At 44.3% G+C, this 20,249-nt stretch overlaps 1 protein-coding gene across 25 annotated transcripts in view; it reads left to right on the plus strand.

The window, feature by feature from the left end:
* Positions 1–20,249, plus strand: part of WWOX (WW domain containing oxidoreductase) — a 907,382-nt gene that overhangs the window by 146,637 nt on the left and 740,496 nt on the right. The window contains exons 6-7 of one of the 25 annotated variants that reach the window (XM_086350031.1): positions 8,616–8,721; positions 10,076–11,248. The exons of 22 other annotated variants lie outside the window; for them this stretch is intronic. In XM_086350031.1, coding sequence (XP_086206157.1) covers positions 8,616–8,721; positions 10,076–10,119 — 150 coding nt within the window. In that variant the 3' untranslated portion in view covers positions 10,120–11,248. Of the gene's footprint in view, positions 1–8,615; positions 8,722–10,075; positions 11,249–20,249 lie in introns of those variants that run through there. 2 more of the 25 variants (XM_086350024.1, XM_086350028.1) reach the window with 2 other exon arrangements.

Consider the following 20,249-nt stretch of genomic DNA (forward strand, 5'->3'; position numbering starts at 1 on the left):
TTCTTTGAACAGAGGGCAGGGAGTTTGCCGAGGCTGTCCCCCGACCCAGTGAAACAAGTTTAAATCTTACTTAAATCTTTTGAAATAGTAATTGGAAGGAGGAAGAAAAAAATAAAGCAGGAGGAAGGCAAAGATGAAGTCTTGTTGAATAGCCTGGTTTCCCAAGCATCCTGTGGATTGCATACCAGCGTTGTTGGCGCAAACTCTTTACTGGAAGAGTTTTTATGGAAAGTCTTTACGTAAAGACTCTTGTTGCTTTTCCTGCTGCCATTTCTGGCCTCTCCCCTGGGTGCAAGTCGCAGTTTTCTCCACTTATGCATTCATCCTCCTGACTCCCTCCATCCCCACCCCCACCCCCGGATTCTGGGGGACTTCTCATTTTGGAGCTCCTGTTGACATCACCGAGTTCCTCGCCCTGGACCAACAGACTTGTTATTAACATACCATCTTGTAAACCGAAGCCGGGGGAGAGGGCTCAGTGGGGAAGCTGGCCCAATATGCTTCAGCCTGAAGCTCGTAAGAGGAAAGCATATGCTGTGTTCCGTTCTCTGCAAAGACAGGCGCTGGTGTCTGTTAGGGACAGGATGCAGATTTGGCACGGTTCAGGTGGCGGGCTGTTGCGCGTTTGCATTTGGCTTAACTGTGTCATGGCCAGTAGCCACTGCTGTCAAACAGGCTCCCTCCCGTGAGAAGAAACACAAAGTAAATGCATGAACAGGATACATTTTTTTTCCAACGTGTACATTTTGGAAGTCTGCACTTCAGGCATCTGACTCGTGCCTAGGATACAAAGAATTGCATAGTACCCGCTTCGCCACACATCAATGGGCGTTTTCCAGCAGAGAATTTTTTCCTGATAACCTTGTCCTCCAAAGGGGTTAAAAAAAAACAAAGCAGTGAAATCCTTTTGATAACTGAAGCAATTAGCTTTTAAAGTTGATGGTGGGGTGTCAGCGGCCTGAGTGGGGGACAAAGGAGTGAAATATCCCCTCAAAGGCCTCCTCCAACGATGTTTCCATAATGCAAAACATTTGTTTCTCGCCAGGATCCCATTGGCGATTGGCTGGTATTATATTGCCATTTATATTGGAAAGGCAGGCAGTGCGAAAACCGTAGTCTATTAAGAGTTTGTGAGTGTGTGCATGTGTATACAGTGAAATAATATCTAGTGTAATATGAAGTGACAGTCAAAATTACAGCTTTTCTCTCGCCGCAAGGGTACTTCTTTGCCAAGTATAGTAATATTGTTGTAGCAGTGTTCAAGGCTGTCAGCAATTCTGGCTTACTCTGTAGAGAGTCATAAGAGTGTGTGGAAGGAAGGAGCTTCCTGTCAGGGGAAATACTATAATTTTGATATATATTTGTTGGTGCCAAACTGCAATTAAATAGGAGGTGTTGGAAGAAGGTTTTATTTAACCAGCTTGGATTTGTTAATTAATTAGCAGGACCGTGCATTTGGAGCGCATCAAGAGGTGGGTCCGTGCTGTTCTTGTAACTTGGTTTCACACTTCTGTTTTTTTTGTTTCTTTGCTTTAAGAAAACAAAACAGAATTACCACCCCCACTCCCCAAATTGGGCAGAATGAAATGTTTTCAAGCACCAAAGGAAGGGAAAAATAAAGCGCCTTGAATGGTCTTACCTATTATATCTTCTTTTGGGAGCATTCCCTTGGTCTGTTAATGTTTGGTTTTCTACCTCGCTGGCCTGACAGACATGTAGGTTTTGGAGCAGTGTCTGTTCTAGGCGGACCTCATTTTATTTGCCTTCACTTTACTGCGTTTCACGGATACTGGGTCTTTTACAAATTGAAGGTTTGTGGCAGCACTGCATAGAGCAGACCTGTCCGTGCCGTTTTTCCAACAGCACTTCCTCACATTGTGTCTCTGTCATATTTTGGTAATTTCCGCAATATTTCAGACTTTTCCATTATCATTTGTTATGGTGACCTGTGATCAGTGATCTTGGATGCTACTTTTGCAAAAAAAATTAGGACCCATTGAAGGCTCAGATGATAGTTAGCGCTGTGAAGCAGTAAAGCATTTTTCAATTTTTTGTTTTGTTTTTTAAACTTAAATTTTATGTTGGAGTATAGTTGATCAACAGTGTTGTGATACTTTCAAGTGTATAGCAGAATGATTCTTTTATACATATACATGTTATGTATTTTTTTTCAAATTCTTTTCCCATTTAGGTTGTTACATAGTATTGGTCAGAGTTTCCTGTGTTACACAGTAGGTCCTTGTTGGTTATCTATTTTATTCTTTTGAAGCTTTTTTTGTTTTGTTTTGAGGTATCCGGTTAACAAACACTGTTGTGACGGATCCGGGTGAGCAGCGAAGGGACTCAACCATTCATACACATAGGCGTGATGCCATTGCGCCCTCAAGAGGCTACCGCGTGGTGTCAGCAGAACTTTAATATGAACTGGGAAAACAGAAAATTGGTGCAACTCGCCGTATGGTGATCCTTGCTTTACTGTGGTGGTCTGGAGCCAAACTTGGCAAGATCTCCAGGTCATGCTTGTGGATGGTTAACTTGCGCCTCAATTAGTGTGTGGTTACGTTGCAGTGCTTTCCAGGTGGCTAGAGGAAAAATGGTGGTCTTACACTGTGTGTGTGTGTGTGTGTGTGTGTGTGTGTGTGTGTGACATTGCTTGCAAAGCACCAGTCCGTCCTTTAGTCTTCTGTGAGAGATGCTAGGTGCCACTGGAACAGTGACAAGTTTCTTGGCAGCAACTCCTTCCCTTCTTAAACAAGAATGAGGGCATCACCCTAGTTCCCAGTAAACTGCTATTCAGATGAAAAACACTTTCTATTTTGAATAAGTAGAAACACCACAGAAGACTGAAATAGCAACAGCATTTTAGAAAGGCCAAGGCAGTTATGTGTGAAGAAATAAAGAACAGAAAGATGGTGTTGTTTTAACAAGGCGAATTTAAGAGTCTCAGAAAAGCAGTGTGTGTGTGTGTGTCTTTTGGGCAGTGGGGGTGGTTTCTTCTCATACTGAGCATTTTGCAAATTAAGTGAGTTTCATTTTCCTGTAAAATATGAATCCAATAACATTTTATATGATCATAAAATCTGTCTACTTTTGTCTCCATCTTTTATGAAAAAAAAAATATTCCTAAAGTATATTACAGAAAATAATTAATAAGCAACCTTTCGTAGTTATTTTCTGAGGTTAATTGTTACCCTAAGAAATCAATTTCAATTTCTTCAGTTTGAAAGACTCATTTGTGACTGACTGTTTCCAAAAAAGCGAGTGAGTTAAAATTTTAAATGGGAGCCCTCAGTCCCTAAAGAAAATGCCTTTGCTGCTGCTGGCTATGATCCATCCAGAGCCGTCTTGCCCATTCATACCCCATGCCAAGAGAATGTATGGACAATGTGATGGAGCTGTTAGAATCCAGTGTGGGAGACGGGTTACAGTAAGGACCCAGAGTCGTCTTCAGAGCGTTGATACCCACGAGTCTTCACAGAACAAAGTAGTTTGGCCCTTTTCCACTTTTACTGTTGTCTTTGTATTTTTTGCTAACCTTCCTGCTCGCCCAGCCTGAGCTTGGGCATTGGGCAGTGGGGTTGGGGTTGGGCAGGAGAGGCACTGTTCATCTGTTTTCAGGATGCTTGCTCCCCAGGTCCCGGGATGGAGCTGAGTGCACAGGGAACAGGGGAGAGAAATGTAAGCCTGGAGCAGGAAACCCGAAACGAAGGGAGGGAGTCCAGTTCCCCTCCTTGTGATGTCCTGTGAAAGTCATCAGGACTGCGCTGTCCTCGCCAGGCACCTGCGCGTTGCGAGCCCCTGCCGGCGTGTCCCGGCTCACTGTGGCAGGCCCCTGCTGCTGGAGCAGCACTTGCGCAGGGGTGGGATTTCCTCTCAAAGTAAATACGTTCTTCAGGTACATGAAAAAAAAAAGTGTCTTTCCACCTTTAATCTACGTTTTCTTTCACTGCTTGGCTCAAAACCTCCTGTCCATCGGAATGATTAATGCTGTATGTTTTGTGTCTTTTAACACTTTGTTCAACACTTTGGGGCATACAGCAAAGAATGTACAACTTCTAGGGGTCAGGTGAGACAGAAACACTCCACCTGGATAGCTGCTTTTTCTCTTTAGGACCTCAGCACATAAGGATGGGAGAGGTGTACAGGTTTGTGGGATGAGCTAAGGACAGACTCCTCGGGTAATTCATCAGGAGGTTTCTGTTGCCCGTGGAAAAGCCCAAATGCAAACTACCGTTAAGCTGAAACAGTCATCATGGGCCCTCAAGATGCAGGGGTCAGCAAATTTTCTCTGCAGTAGGACAGAGAATACATATTTTTGGTGCTGAGGCTGGATGGTGTCTGACCCAAGTACTCAGCTCAGACAGGAGGGAGCTCAGTGGGTATGGCTGCTGCGCCAATAAAACTGTGGCTGTGGATGCTGGAATCTGAATCCACCTGACTTTTCATGTGTCACAAAGTGTTCTTTTTTTTGTTGTTGTTCCACCACCTAAGAAAGGTGAAGCATTTTTAGACCCTGGGATGTACAAACGGCAGAGGTTCAGATCTGGCCAGGTGGTCGTACTTTGCCAACCCAGGGTTTAGAGTCTGGCTTTTTTCAGAACTCACATATGTCATCAGGCCCCCATCTTTATCTAAACTCTTGGTTTTGATCATCTTTTATTTGTTGGGTGTCAAGGTAGCCACTGAGAGATGAACAGCATCCCAATGACCTGGGCACCAAGAAGCTGGTTTCCCCCACCCAACATGGGCCCTGGACAGAAGCCCCAGGCAGAACTTGATTGGCCTGGCTTGAGGCCGACAGCATCCTTGTAAGTGATGACCCAGGGAACAGGGTTCTTGGGTCAAGGCTGGAATCACATGGAGTCACAGAGGCCCAGTTCCCTAATGGAAAAGTGCGCTCAGGAGGGACCCAGGGATGCATCCTGGAGAGAGAAAGTTGTAGCTTCCCCGTCCTCTCTGATCCTTTTATAATCTGATGTAATTGTAATTTTGGACACAAGGAAGAAATCCTTTCTGGATGGAGCTTCAAAAGGGAGTGTGGTGCGTGTTCTCTCATCACTGCCTAGATGGGTCCTTGTCGATTGCCCTGCAGAAATTGTATTCTGTTTCCATCTCCTCGACACCTGGCCTGAGGTTCTGTTCCCTGGAGGCAGAGCCCAAGTCATGCTGCTTTTTCAAGTGGTGTGGGGAGGGTGGGGGTTGTGCTTTCAGGAGGGGGAATGGGGAGAGGGGCCCAGGGCAGGGCAAACATTGTAGGAGGGTGCGACCAGTTTCATCCTGTCCGCCCCTCCCCTCCTGCAGGGGCTCTGGAGTGTGACTGGTACCCTAGAGTGGATCTTGCTCGACACGGGAGCCTGGCTGGCTGGCTGGCAGTCAGTGCTTAGCCAGCATCAGCCAGGGAAGAGGGCGGTGGGAGTGCAGCCTCCCAGGCGAGGCAGAAAGGGGTGTCAGCCTGTGAGTTCTCAGACAGCACTCAAAGCCCTGGGCCCGCTTGCTCAGTAAAGGGACCTGTGGCGAGGAGGGACCCCTGCATTGTGCCCGTCAGCTCCAGAGCGTCCTCTCTCGAAAAGCGCTCCCTTCCTGGCAGGAAGAAGCACGCAGGCCTGGAAACCCGCTGCAGGCAGGGGCTGTCCCTGTACCTGACCACACCAAGTGCCAGCCTTCAAACTGACTTTGCCCTCCTGCCCTTGGCCCCGTACCTGCCTTTTCACTTTAGCCCCTGTAACTCAACAGAGTGATCCTCCAATCACTTTTGTTTAGCGAAACTCACAGCTTTTCCGGATGCTGTGCTAATGTCTTCTGTTTTTAATTGCGTAAATATATTACACACAGCTGGACAGGTTGCTTCCTTGCTGGCCCTGCTGTTGCAGATTGAACATGGATACAGTTTTCTTGTACTCACCGAGAATGCGTGTGGTACTTTATTCCTGTGGCTCTTCTTCCTTTAGAAAGCATTATTTGCGTGAACGTTTCAGAGCACTCTTAAGATATCGAAAACTTGAAGAAAGAAAGGAAAAGGGAAACGCTTTCCCCTCCCCCAAACAATGGCTACACTGTGACAACAGTGGGTTGAGCTAAATTCAGCTGCGTCAAAGGAAGAGCAATAAAAGCAGATGGATTGTTCTCTGAGCTTCACTTTATTGGATATTGTAATTGACATATAGTTGTCATTTATAATCATCTGTCCATTCCTGTGAGTTGGGAGCAGTAAAGTTAATTGTGGCAGCTCATTTGCATTAATCTCACCTCTGAAGGGTACAGTAACCCATTAATATCATGTCATGATGAATTATCACAAATAACATTGAACATATTGATTAACGATCTCTGAGATTTGTATCTCGTTAAAACATTTTGTTAGCTCTTTAAACTTTTAAGCCAACAACCATCACACGTAGGAGGGGTTTGGCGATCATCTGAGAGGTGGTGCTGGGAGGTGGTGTACACTGCAGGGTCACTGGTTTAAGGAGTTGGCTCACTCAGTTCCCATTAGATGTTTTTTTTTCCCTCCCTACCAGAAGCCAAGTACGTTTTCTTGGTACATTTCTCCTACTTTTCACCAGATGATGGTTTCTTCAAAACTTGTACTCTGCTTATGAAGCGGCTTTGATTCTCCACTGGAATGATTCTAATAAGATTTTTTTTAAGTTATCCTTCCAACACCCTAAATCGTGGCCTTCAGAATCTTTTACCCACCTAGATCTGCCTGCTATTTGGAAATAAACATTTTTTTTTTTTCTTCCTTACATCAAAATCTCACAACTTATACAGCCATACCTTGGATATGTGACAGGCTTGGTTCCAGACTACCGCAGTAAATCAAACAACAAAAGTTTTGACTTCCCAGTCCATATAAAAGTTCTCTTCATACTATAGTCTACCAAGTGTGCAAAAGTGTTATGTCTTTAAAAAATATGTATCTTTTAATTAAAAAATAACTTTATTATAAAACATGCTAACCATCATCCAAGCTTTCAGCCAGCTGTATTAGTAACATCAAAGAATGCTGATGACAGGTCACCATAATACAATGATAATGAAAAAGCGTGAAATTTTAGGAGAATGAACAAAATGTGGCCAGAGGCACTAAGCGAGAAACTGCTGTTGGGAAGACGGCACCGATACACTCACTCAGTGCGGAGCTGCCCTGGACCTGCAGTTGGTCAAAGAAATGCAGTATCTTTGAAGCACAGTGAAGCAGCGCCCGATAAAACGGCTCGTGCCTGTGTGTTAACACATGTTAACGTAAACATAGGCGTGACTTGTTTGAAATATTGTCATTTAAAATACCACTCACTAAACGCTTTATTGTATAAAAGTGTCTTCCTCTCTTTCTGGGTGCTCTTGTTCATCAGGTGACTGCGGAAGACTTTGTCTTCTCTGTGTCGCTCTGCAGAACGAACACGTGAACAGGACCAGCAGAGAAGGCGTCGTGTCAGCCACACAAACACGTGGACATAATAAAAAGTTACTTTCTTTCCCAAAGTCCTGTCTGTGCAGGATTTCCCGGTAAAAGTTTAACTGCAGCGGATACAGTCATGAGAAAGTTTGGCATAGGAGTAGAGTTGCAAAGCCTCATTCTTTAGAGCTCTTTATAAAAGAGTTGTAAAACTAATGTAGTATCTGAGCTCTCCAACTTGGATCTGTCTTCCACTTATGTTTATTACTTGGTCTGTTTTCCCAACATAAGTATTGAACACACGGCCGATAGGGGCACCAGTCTCTTCACAGGAAGGGCAACTGAGCTGCCTGAAATAAAGATGCCTGAGATGACTTCATCACTGCTTGGCTAGCTTGTATGGTCTTAAGCCCGGAGGGTGGTTCTGGAAAGGGGCAGAGTGCACGGACTTCTGCTTATCTGCTAAGACCTCCAGCCCTGGGCCTGTGACTCCCCATTGAGGGAAAGATCGCGACCCCAGTGTCTTTCCAGAAGCCAGCTCCTAGAAGGCAGGAGTGATGGCTGAGCCCCTGGAAGCCTTCTCACGGCTAGGAAAAGTCAGAAGCATGCTGGCTGAGTGCTGGTGGGAAAGATGGCTGCAAGTATGAATTGTTTGTACCTTTAGCCGACAAGTGAGGGCAGTGGTACCACCCTGACTTCCTCTCGGATGCTCGCTCCCATGCAGGGGTCTTAAAACCACAAGCGGACCATGTGTGCAGCCGGCTTAGCGCCTGAATCACCAAGGACAGAGTGGGTTGCTTCCTTGTAAGACCCACTTTCCTTTCCGCGCTTTGTCAGGCCGGTAATGTTCTTCACCCACTGAGTATTTAATATCGGTGTTTTCAAATCAAAGAACAGGCTTTTTGTATCCCAGGATAGTATCTTGTAAAGCCAGCCTCTTTATTACTTCACCAGTTTAAGGCTTTATTACTTGCGACCTAAAGCTGGCTGGTGAATTATGCATGTCGGGGCTCCCTGCCCCACCTCTACATTTTGGGGTTCCAGAAAGGACAAGGGGATCTCAGTGTGCATTCCTTTCCATCCGTGGTATTAATCCTTATTCGTTCTAAAAATCTGCTAACGGAAATATTTCCATTCAGCTCATTAATCAATTGTGATTTTCATTCCCTTGTTTTGTAAAAGCTGTTGCAATAAATACTTTTTTTTCTTTCACAAGGCGAAAATCCAAGAGATGGATGCAGCCAGCGTAATTAATTGCACCCAGTTACAGGAGATCAGCAAGTTTGTGGGATTCACATGCTGCTGTACCATATGGTTGCCCAGTAGGCGAAAAATTTGATTAATGTTTTGAAGTAGATTTTTTTCAGCAAATATTACAGCCCCAGATGAGGTGTTCTTTTTTTCTTTTTTTTTCCTTTAACTTGCTAGTATTGTTACACTTAGCTGAAGGAACCAACCCTCTGATTTAAAGCTTAATAATATTGGGATCCAGTGAAAACTTAACATGCAATAAAAATTGCAGTCAGCCTGCCTCTTGTGGGTACAGAAAAATAATGCATTATGTCTTTGTTTGTAATTAAATGTGAAAGTTGGAGTCCAGAATTTGATTTTTTTTCCCCTAAAAAGAAACATAACTTTTTTTTCCCAAGTGGTGCAGTTTTGGTATGATTTATAAACAGAACATTTGGGTAGACTTTTAAAACTAAAAGGAAACAGCAAAACAAAACAAAAAGAGTTAGTGAAGTTTCTTATAAATTGCATTCTCCATACCAATTAGATGGTCATGAATTTAACTATGAGTGGCATAGAAAAGTTTAAGCTATCTCTGCTGTTATCCTAAGGTTTCAGTTTTTCATAACCAGTCAAGATATTCATAGTTAATTTCTCCTTTATTTAAAAAAGTCTCCTTTAGATTTTTGCATAAATTTATAGTCTCCTTGGTGGCTGAGATGGTAAAGAATCTGCCTGCAATGCAGGAGACCCAGGTTTGATCCCTGAGTTGGGAAGATCCTGCAATGCAGGAGACCCAGGTTTGATCCCTGAGTTGGGAAGAGAAGGGAATGGCTATTCACTCCAGTATTCTTGCCTGGGAAATCTCATGGACAGAGGAGCCTGGAGGGCTGCAGTTCATGGGGTCACAAAGAGTCAGACACCACTAAGCGATTAACGTTATACACACAGTCTCCTTACTTTTTTAAAACGATAAAGCAGAAAGTTGGTTTTGTTTTAAGACTCCTTGTCAGGCTGGACACACATCCCCTTATGGCACTCTCCTGCTGGGGTCCCCCTCCAACTTCTCTGTCCAGTCGCTGGAAGAGAGTCAGCCCTTTGGTAACAAGACAGGGTACGGTAGGTCTGACCTTGGCATTCAGAAAAACAGCCTGAAGTTTTGCAAGCATGTAGGAACTGGTGATGGACTTTGAGGAAAATAGAATAAAAGAAATTTCTCCTCTCTGATGAATATGGCTTGATGCTTCATATAGTTGAGCTTCTGTGTTTTTCTTGAGACTTAATTTCTAATTGCCAAAGCATCATATGACTCTGCTTAAATTTAGATGTCTATTAATATGAACTCTTAGCTCAAGTGTTTAGAGCATGGTCTTTAGCCAGGCATCAGACTATTCTGAGTCTCTGAGTCTTGGACAATAGAAAATTCTGTTTTTTTTTTTTTTTTAGTTTTTGGCTGCACCATGTGGCATGTGGGATCCCTAGTTCCTTGACCAGAGATTGGACCTGTGCCCGCTGCGGTGAACGTGCAGGAGTCTTAACCCCTGGACCACCAGGGAAGGTCCGAAACTTCTCTTGAGTCACGAACAATGTCTGTAACTTTGACTGCACCCCCCACCCCCACCCCACCACTGGTCTAGAGAGGTCCTTAGTTCAAAAGGAACCGTGTTATCTGAATCCACCAAAATGGCACTACGTGCCGTCAGCTCTCAGTGGTCACGCGGTTATTGCTCTCTTTCTCTGCTCTGTGTCTAGAGCGTCCGAGTGGCTCTCAGTGTGGCCCGTTTTCCGATGGCTCAATGGGGGGTCAGGGGAAAGGCAGCAACCAGGCCAAGAGGACCATGTCCTCTGATTTTGATTTGCCAAGTCAAATCTTTGAGCAAAGTGGTTAGACTGTTTTCGATAATTACATGGCACCAGGCTTCTAATTTTTTTTTTTTTTTGGTGAGGGAGGAAATTAGCTGAATAGTAGTTATCCACAAAGACATGAAAAGAAATGTTACAGTGATGTCATATTAAAAAAACAAAACTCCACAGAAAGCAGTAGAGCCCGTCTTTCTCCTCAGTTTGAGCTGAAGCTGTTTCTCTCATTTTCATTACGGCATCCGGTAGAGATTCTTAGACTAAGGCAGTTTCCAAGACACCATTTAAGAATGTGTTTTTCTCAGACCCAAGTAACTTTTTGTCAAATTTCGTCAACTTTTGTCATTTCATCACTCCTAAGCGAGTATGTTTTAATTGTGCAATTTAAGCAGTGAGTTTTGATTTCGTGTGGTCCCCTCCAAATAGAGCCTGGGATTTTTTTTTTTAATTTGAAAACAAGGAAATAGTTTTTCATTTTTGTTTAATACAGCAGGTGAAACACAAACAATGCATGGTCAGTTGGCAGGAGACTGTATATGGAATTATTTATGAGTTTATGTTTTTTTTAAGCAGCACATACATATATGAAATTCATTAGGTGACAGGATGGATGATTCAGAGAAACGGTGTGTGTGAGAGACTCCGAGGGGTGCAGTGCCGGTGACGTACGGCGACCTGAGCTCTGTTCCCAGCAGTTCTGTCCACGTCCGTCTCGTTGTTGTTGTGGTCGTCATTTTAATAAAATGGGTTTGGAAAGAACAAGCCTCTTCACAGTGCAGTATTTTTTGGGGGGGGAGCCCAAAGGAGAAGAATGTATTTCTGGTTCATCTCTTGTTAGTAATGCATACTGCCACATGATGACATTCCCGGAACAATTATCCTGACCTTTTCTGTCCCAGGGGAGCCCAGTACATGTGCAGCATCTCCCTTCACATCTGCAAATTTTACTTCCTGGGTGGAATCCTTTGGAGAGAGATCATTCCCAGAGTATCAGTTCCCTTCAACGAAATTTCCTTTTGTTTGAACTAACACCCTGCGATCAGAATTTACAGGTCCTATCAGTGTAAGTGGCTCAGATTGGGTGATTTACCAGCAAGTATCCATCAGTTGAATGAATTTTGCTACATTTTTCAAGTGGGAAGAAATGTAAACAAGTTTAGGAAGGGCGGGGGGAAGTCCGTCCTAGGGGGCAGGAAGAAAAAAAAAAAATCATCCTTGAGGTCCCACTGTTTGAGACTAGGTGTTGCTGTGCAAGGCTCACCCCCAGCAGGAAGGCTCTGCTTTTGCCCGAGGTGCTCACTCAGCACAGGGCACCTCAGCAGCTGGGGCAGAGGGGCACCAGGCGGAGGGGCCCCCGGTGGAGAGGCACCAGCAGAGACGGGGAGTGGGGGGGACTCCGGCTGCAGAGCTGCCAAGGACGCGGGAGTGCCGGGGAACCGCTCTCCCTGGAGCTGGCCAGCCCGCGCTAGGCCACGCTGGTGTTCAAGTCAAATACAAGAGAGCTAATGATTCTTAAGGCGCTTTAAAGTGGTTTGTCTCTGGTAGTGTGAAGCTGGCAAGAATAAAACCTCTGCAAATAGAGTTGATTTTTGATGACCCACTGAAGGCAAGTGCTAAAAGTGGTTGGTGGGCTCCAGTGACCTGGAGTTTGTCCCACGTCAGGGAAAGTGTACAGTTGTCGGAGTTACTTACTAATGAAAAAGGAAAAGGAAAAAACAAGATTATTTGGTTACAGAGCAGTGGGAATGAAGTGAGCTCTGGCTCTTACAAGGAACAGGTCTGAGAAAGCTTCCACATTTGGGATCCAAGACTAGTGCTTTCCCAGAGAAGGCGCTCCGCTGTCCTGGTGGGACAGGTGGGAAGCAAAACTCCTGTGACGGAGAATGGGGCTCCTCGTGAGCAGGGAGAAGCTTGAGACATTCAGGTCCATACGTTTTGGTTACAAGGTCAGACTTACTGCTGTATTTTCTAAACACTCAGTATTTGAAAAGACAACATTGCAAAGTTTCATTTTCTCTCGAACTACAGGAGGGTCTCGTTCTTTGGAGGGACATAATGAATAAAGTAATATTAGCTGCAAAAAAAAAGTGCTATATACTTGACAGTTTTTTTTTTTTCTGTTCAAGTTTTACTGACCTGCAGTGTGAATCAGTAAGTATATCATAAATGTAATAATATTCACTGGTATTTTTCATAATTACTTTATTTTGATTTTCCTGAAGGATGAGGTTATTGTGTTTTATTTATAATCAGAAGCACATTAGCCCATGAATTCAGGTAAAGGAATATAAAGCCGCTTCTATTAATTCCTTAAAATGTAATTGCTGCTGACGTATACTTAAACACTTTCATTTGTACATCTCTCTGCATTTTTTATTTTTTCCTTTTCTCATGACATGTTTGATGAAAAAGAGCCTTTTCAATACATACCTGTTTGGGGTTTCTGTGTTTGAAATTTTATCAGAGGCTTTGGGTCTGGCCAAACAAAAATCACACTGGAGCCTTTACTTAGGGAGCATCCTCTGAACTGACCTGTCGGTGTGTGCCCACGTGTTTATTTGTAATTAAGGCTAAGATGCTTTAGAATGGCTTTACCATGAATCTTAAAAACCTAGAGACATTTCCGGTAAATGATGTATGGCCGTTTGCTTTGGGTTGCCGCTGAAAAGAGAATTGTTCCTGTGGCATCTTTAGGGAGAACAGCTTTCCTGTGCGACTCGCAGCCTTAACCGCCTCAAACTCCTGTTGTTCGGTAAATCTGTCAGAAGGGTCTGCGAGGGACCGTATTTATGAAGTGAGTGTAGAGTGGTCAGTCTAAAAAGCTCCTTAGCTAGTACTTTGAATTTTAAATTACACGCATAATTCAAAGGTAATGTAACTTGCAGTGTCGGACTTTAGTCCATTCCGTTAAATGGAGAAAAATGACTGACGTTTGGAATGACTTATTGATTCTTGGTGGGAAAATGACTTCTGTAATATAGGAAGTATGGTAAAAGGAATAGCTTAATTATTTAGGGAGCACTTTTCAAAATATGCTTTTACAGCAGTACAAATTGTGTATATACAAATTGTACAAGGAGGTTCTTTCTTTCTTTCTTAATTCTCTTGGAGAAAAGTTATGAGAAGGCTTATATTATTTAGTTGCTAAGACAGAGTTTAATTTTGCTTCAAATCCTGGAGGCCGTAACTAAGAGAGATATAAGGGCTAATGAGAAGTTTCTAAATGCTTTAAAAAATATGACTTGTTCCAATTGCCATTTCTTATTTACATTATACGCCAGCGAACGTTGGGAGACCTTGACTGCCAAGATTTACAAAACACACTTCTTTCTCTCTCTCTGGTTTATGGTGTTTTTCAACAGTGTCATGAACTCACTTAATCTGATTTCATCAAGTAAATATATGGGAAGTGGAGATGACATATTTTAATCTGGCATTTGAGGAAATATTCATAAAATATCAGATAAAATATTTATTTTGGCCTTTTCCTTCTGATCTCCCTTTTGATTCACCGTGTATTCTTTGCTTAAGGACTGCAGCCTAATGTTATTTTGACTGCAGTCCACAGTGCTGGCAGCCTTTCAGATAAACAGCATATTTGTGGTTAATTGGTTGAACATGTTCTATAATTATAATTATATTAAAACCTTAATGTGCTTGAACATTTGCCCACCAAAGGCCACTCGCGTGAACCATGTTAGGTTTCTCTCATGATCACGGAGCTGGCTGGTGGCCGACATCCCGCAGTCGAGGCAGGACCGAGGGCCTGGGACTAACACGGAGACTGCTCACCATTTCCTCCTGACACCGCCGTTCGGACAGTGGCAGACACTGAGTGTGAAAATTGCCTCCTGCCTGTAACTTGTAGATTCCCGGGTTTCAGCCCAGGGGCTAACGTTTCTTCAGATTTTGAAACCAGACTGACTTGGCTTTTTATCAGCATTATACAATGGTCATAAAAAGCAAAATTAGCACTTTATCAAGTTCAGAGCTAGTCGCCAAGGCCACCGTGGAGCAGGGCAAGTCACCAAAGCCCACTGCTTAGACCTGGGCAGGGAGCCATGGTGGAAATGAGCGGAGGCCTGACGGCCAGCAGCTGTGGGTGGAGGGCCCCTCTCTGCCCTCGCTGTGCCTGCTGGGTTGGCTTCGTAGCCAGCGATCCCCTGGACTTACCAGCCGAGAAGCCCAGCATTTTCTTTTTAGGTGTCAGGGTCAGCCATACCGTGGTCTCTCTCCCCATGTATAAATCAGGGTCTAAGAAGCCCTTCTTTTTTTTTTTATGGCATGAGGACTTTTTTTTTTTACATATTTTAGTGGTTGAAAAACAGAGTCAAAGGAAGAAGAGCATTTCATGAGCCATCGAAGCATATGAAATTCAAACGATAGTGTTGGTGAAGCGTTTCCTTGGGATGCAATGTGTTCATCTGTTCATGTATTTTAGTCTGTGTCTGTCAGAGCAGAGTTCAGCAGTTGCAGCAGAGATACTGTGGCTCATAGAGCTTAAAATATTTACCATCTGGTCCCTCAAAGGAAAAGTTTGCCAGCCCCTTGATCTAAATGATGTCCTTCAGCTTCTGTCTCCTACCAGCAAGATAGTCCGGTCGGAACAGGGGCTATTCCTGGTCCAGCGCTTGGCGCAGAGTCGGGGATGTGGGTTGGATGAATCAATGAATGAATGCAAGGAAGGCAGGCCAAAAGGAAGGAGGGGAGGGGGAGGGAGAGGGGAAGACAGAGGAGAGATCAAGAAGCCACCCCAGAGCTGTGAGCACAGAGGTGTCTGTCACTCTCTTATCTTTGGCCCAGCAACTGAGCACAGTTTATAAAACTTGAAAATCTGTCTCCAAACATGTTTGAATTCATTTTTATGGTCTTTTAATTAACCCAATAAAAATGGCAACAACACAGCAATTTTCAGAAAATGCCAGAGCCAAGTTTTTTTTTTTTTTTTCTTTTTTAATAGCTGTGTGTGTGCAATCCGTGTCACACCCACTCACAGTTATTTCTGTGGTCCAAAGAATTTTCTTTTGGACCGAGGATACTTTAAATGAGGATTTACTGAAAATATTATGTTCTATATCATTAAAGGAGGGAGACAAAAAGTTCTTCCCATATTTTTTTTTATGGGATGGAGCAATTCTGGCACTGCAGAGTACGGCAGGAAATTCCATCAGGTTTTAAGCACGCTGCCCATACCCTAAAGTATTTGGAGGGACTCGTAGAAGAACCAGATGAATTCAGGCGGATCTCAGTTCCAGAACTGAATGTACCCTTCATCAAAATACTGTGTACGGTTTTCAGGGATGGACTAGCAAGGTGAGGATTCCAGTTCAGAATCTTCACACCGGTGATGCAGGCCAGATAGTTTCTGCCAAGATGTTAGAAACTCCCAGAGTCTCATGAAGGCACCCTGCCCACCCCCAGCCTTGTAGGCACACTCTGGCGCGGCCACCCTTTCTTGCTGCTCGCCTTCTCCTGGCCTGGCCTCCCGGCCCCTTCAGCCGGGTTCTCACATGGCCTGTTTCATAGCATCGTTGGGGCCATTTCAGGGCTGATGGTTAGAACCTGGAGGAAGGTCAGGGCTCTCATGTCATCTTGCTGAGAGGTATATCACCTACAGTTTTACAGATGAGAGTTGCTGGCACGGAGGGAGAGGGGTGAGCGTTAATCTAGACAGAGGTGTGCAGACCATCTGGCTCAGGTGTCGTTTTCTGGGTGGGGAGGAGCGGGCTGTTGGGGGGCGTTGGAGCAGAATGGAGGGGCTGCTGGAACTTCCATGGGGGATCTTCACGCAAAGAGCATCTTCATCCCTGTTATCGGTGCCCGACGTCGTCAGACGAAGACAGTGGTTCTCAGGCTGGAGCGTGCACGGCGTCCCCTGGAGAGCTGTTAGAACCCACCTCCCTGGGCTTCCCCGCAGGGCTCCTGATTCCAGAACTTGGGGAGGAGGGCCCAGAGAGCTGCTCTTTCAGTGACTTCCCAGATGACGGGGTTGCTGCCTGCTGGGCGATCACACTGGATGAAGGGCTCTGCCAATTTCAGCCTGAGAACACTGGCTCATTGGATAATAATATTTCTGCTACCCACAGCTTCTTTTGGTCATCCGTACGGCAGGATCTTTCTGAAAATTTTTATTTGTTTATTTATGGCTGTACCGAGTCTTTATTGCTGCTAGAGGACTTTCTCTAGTTGTGGTCATGGAGGGCCACTCTTCCCTTCGGCGCACAGGCTCAGTGGTTAACAGTGGACAGGCGCAGTTGTTCTATGGCATGTGGGATCTTCCTTGACCAGGGCTCAAACCTGTGTCTCCTGCATTGGCAGACGGGTTCTTTACCTCTGAGCGTTGGGCAGGAAGGATCTTACATTCTGAGTTTGAAAAACCTCCCAGTTAACTTAGTAAAATGCTTTCGCCATCATTGCTTTTAAAGCTGCCCTCTGAAGTGAGAAAACCTGAAGTACTATTTGTTTATTGAGATAATTTGTTGTGAATGTGAATTCTGCATCACATTGGAAAGTACGAAAACCCCTGCCTGGTGCTCATTGTGTTCAGTCTGCCTGTCCCGTTCGGTGTTTCATGTATAAACTGGATGTACCTACTGCCGCTGTTGGTTTTGCAGTAATAATACTTTTCTACATTAAAAAAAAAAAAAATCCCGAAATGAAAATGTAACTTAGTCTTATTATTGTAATCTCCCCTTGGCTTTTTTGCATGGATCATTTGTTTGTGAACTGGTTATTTCAGGAAGGGCTCAAAGGTAATTTCATGGTTTATAGCATTTATATTGGCGCCTTTAATGAGCAAAAACATATTGTTTTCTAATACACGAAACGAGGGATTCACATATATATATTATTTTCATTTCCAAATATTACACGTATATCAAGTTTAAGACATTGGGAACAACCAAGTAAAGAAATTATACTTCTGTACACAGGGGAAATATGCAAGTTTTGTGATGCAAAAAAAAAGAAGAATCGATATTTGCAGGCTTATGAGATGATTTTCTTTCTAATGCATCCAGATGATGTAGCAGGGAGCTGCTCTTGTGTTTGTCCCTCATACAGCAATTCATATCTAAAAATATGGTAACATATGGCTTTGTTATTATTTAGTTTAGGAATTTATGCACCTACAGGAGTTTTGAGAGCTCTGGGTCTCATTCAGATGTTAGTACACAGCAACTAAACAGGATAAGCTGGGGCGGGGAGTTACTCAGCCCCAGGTTATCAAGATTTGACCAATTCAATTTTTGTTTTTTTTTGTTTTTTTGTTGTTGATGGTATTTATTAAACTCAAGAATTTTTTTTTCTTTTTTGAAAATGGTTCTCTTTCCTCTTCCTTATTCTGTTTCTGAAAGCCAAATTGGTGAAAGCTTTGGGCCCAATAAAAATATGGTCTGGATTGGAAAAGGGCTCAAGCTTCTTTTTCCAGGCCCGAAGCGAAGCAGCTCTCCGGCTCCTGGTTCATTTGATGTCATGGGGAGTCCTTGACACCCCCATGGTCCCAGGCACAAGCCCTCCCCCGCCCCTCCCGAGCGTGTTTGTTTTACAGCTCCCGCACGGAGCCTGCAGCTGTGTAAACCCGGGAAGGGTTTCTGCCCAGCTTTGATCTTTGCACGGATCAACAATTGCCCTCCATCCCTGAACCCTGTTCCACAGCCCCAATGTCTCTCGGATTTTTCCATTTTCTGGTCATTACAGCGTTGCGTGGGGAGCTTTCCAGCAGCATCCCCCTTAACCTTGGTGTAGAATTTGGAAGAAGCACCTTAAACCCATCCTTTGTAGGAACCTATTAAGGAGTGATTTTTACTTGATGCCAAAAGATACACCGTTTAGTTTCCTCCCAAGAGGAAATCTGACACCTTCCAGTAGACTGAGAGAGTCTGAGGAGCTTGAACATATTATGGACTGAATCAGTGTTTAAGGAACAAGCACAGTGTGAGTGTATTTTTAACTCCTGAAATGTTCAGTCCTTCGCTTAAACCGTGGCCTAATAGCTGTGTCAGAGGTAGGCTCTTGGGCTGGTACAGCCTGACATTCTTTTTCATTTTGCAAGCTGGGCCCTCTGCGTGGAGGATATAGAAGCCACGGGTCCTGTCCCTACAGTCTGGTCCTTGTTTTAAAGGCTTCTTCACACAAGGCAGAGGGAAGCTAAGTGGAAATTCTGGAGAGGGAACCATCATTCCAGCTGGGCTGATCCTAAATGGCTTACAGGGCTGGGTCCTAATGCCTTGGCAGGACGTGAGCTCAGAGATGAGATGAGGCCTTTCCAGGCAGGGTAGCACAGTCTCTGACACCTGGTTGAGTGAAAGTGAAAGCTGCCTTCTCAGCCTCTCATCCCAGGAGTGAGCCGTCCTCCCTTGGGGCCCGGCCCCTCCTCACCCCCAGAACCTTATATATACCTGCGACCTTGAACCCTTGAGTATACTGAACCCTGATCGCTACATGGATTAGGAAGCACAACCGAGAAGACAGAATAATTGGGGCTGAAAGTGCAAACCAGTGCAGTCAGTTTTTGGTGTGGCTCTGGTTTCTTCCACCTGTGCTGAGCTGTGGGAGGAAATCCCTTTTCTCATCAAGCAGACCACCGTTCTGTTGCCGTTGAAGACAGTGGACTGAGACAAGGGTTGCGTGGTCGCAACTGCGGTGTGGCACGGTTTGGCAGGAACAGAGAGTCCAGGAGAGAGGCTAAGACTCCTGGCTTGATCTCTAGGGGCCAAGAGGGAGACTGCGAAACCCGGATGCTGCCATCGCTTACGAAGGACAGTGCTCAAAACAGGAGGAACGGCGTGGAAATTAGAGACAGCTTTATTTTTCCCACAGTAATCACCAAGTCTGTTCAATTTTCTTTTCTTTTGGAAAACGAATTTAATCTTTGAGAGAGCGTATACATTTCAGAATAATTTCCTGGGTAGGCTTCCTAACTTTCTTTTTTTTTCTTCTTCTTCTTCTTTTTTTTTTTTTTTTTTACCCTTTCTACATCCCTAAATAGTTCTTCGTGCAGTGGCATGACTAGCGGCTCAACTTTTTCCAGGAAATGATTCATTACTTTATAATTCCAATTCACTAACCATTTTCAGCCGTGCAATAAATTTAAATCCTTTACTATCAAGATAACATTTTTTCTCCTGTCATGGAGATATAATGATTGGAAGCCATTTTTAGAAGTTGCCCCTTTGGGGGACAGCTCTTAGGGAGCTGTCCTGTACTCCAGCCCATAACTGGTAGGATGTCAGTGTTTCCAGGGCCAGGGGCCCTGGGCTGCAGGTCTGCCCATTTCTCCAAGTGCCCAAGAAAATGCCCTTTACAGTAAGTGTGATGAAGAGTCCATTGGGTGAATGGGAAAGATAAGAATGTGCATTTGAAGCCTGTGGTTCTGAGAAAACCACATCATTTCTAAAAACAAAGGATGAATGATAATGCCGTCGCTAAGGCATACTCTATCCTCCTGAAAATCGGCTATGAATCAAGACAAGGCCAGACAGCTCAAGTGGTCTGGTATGTTGTAGAGAGCAACTCGGGGGTCCATCATATCCCTTCGTCTGTGGCTAACTTGTTGTGTGATTGTAGGGGAGTCCCTGAACCTCTGTGAGCCTCAGTTTTCTCGACAGTCAGTTGAAGGAATGGGTTTAGTGTTCTTTGGGATGCCCTTTAAAAGACCCTCAGGTTGGGATCTCAACAGTCAGACCCTCTTCTCTGTAATATTAATGGGAGTAAATCTCACTTTTAAAACCATTTTCCACATGCTACTTCTTTGTAATAC

The sequence above is a fragment of the Bos grunniens genome, chromosome 18, assembly GCF_055505025.1.
Source record: "Bos grunniens cultivar Pamir isolate PY7600 chromosome 18, Bosgru_T2T1.0, whole genome shotgun sequence".
NCBI classification, from domain to species: domain Eukaryota; kingdom Metazoa; phylum Chordata; class Mammalia; order Artiodactyla; family Bovidae; genus Bos; species Bos grunniens.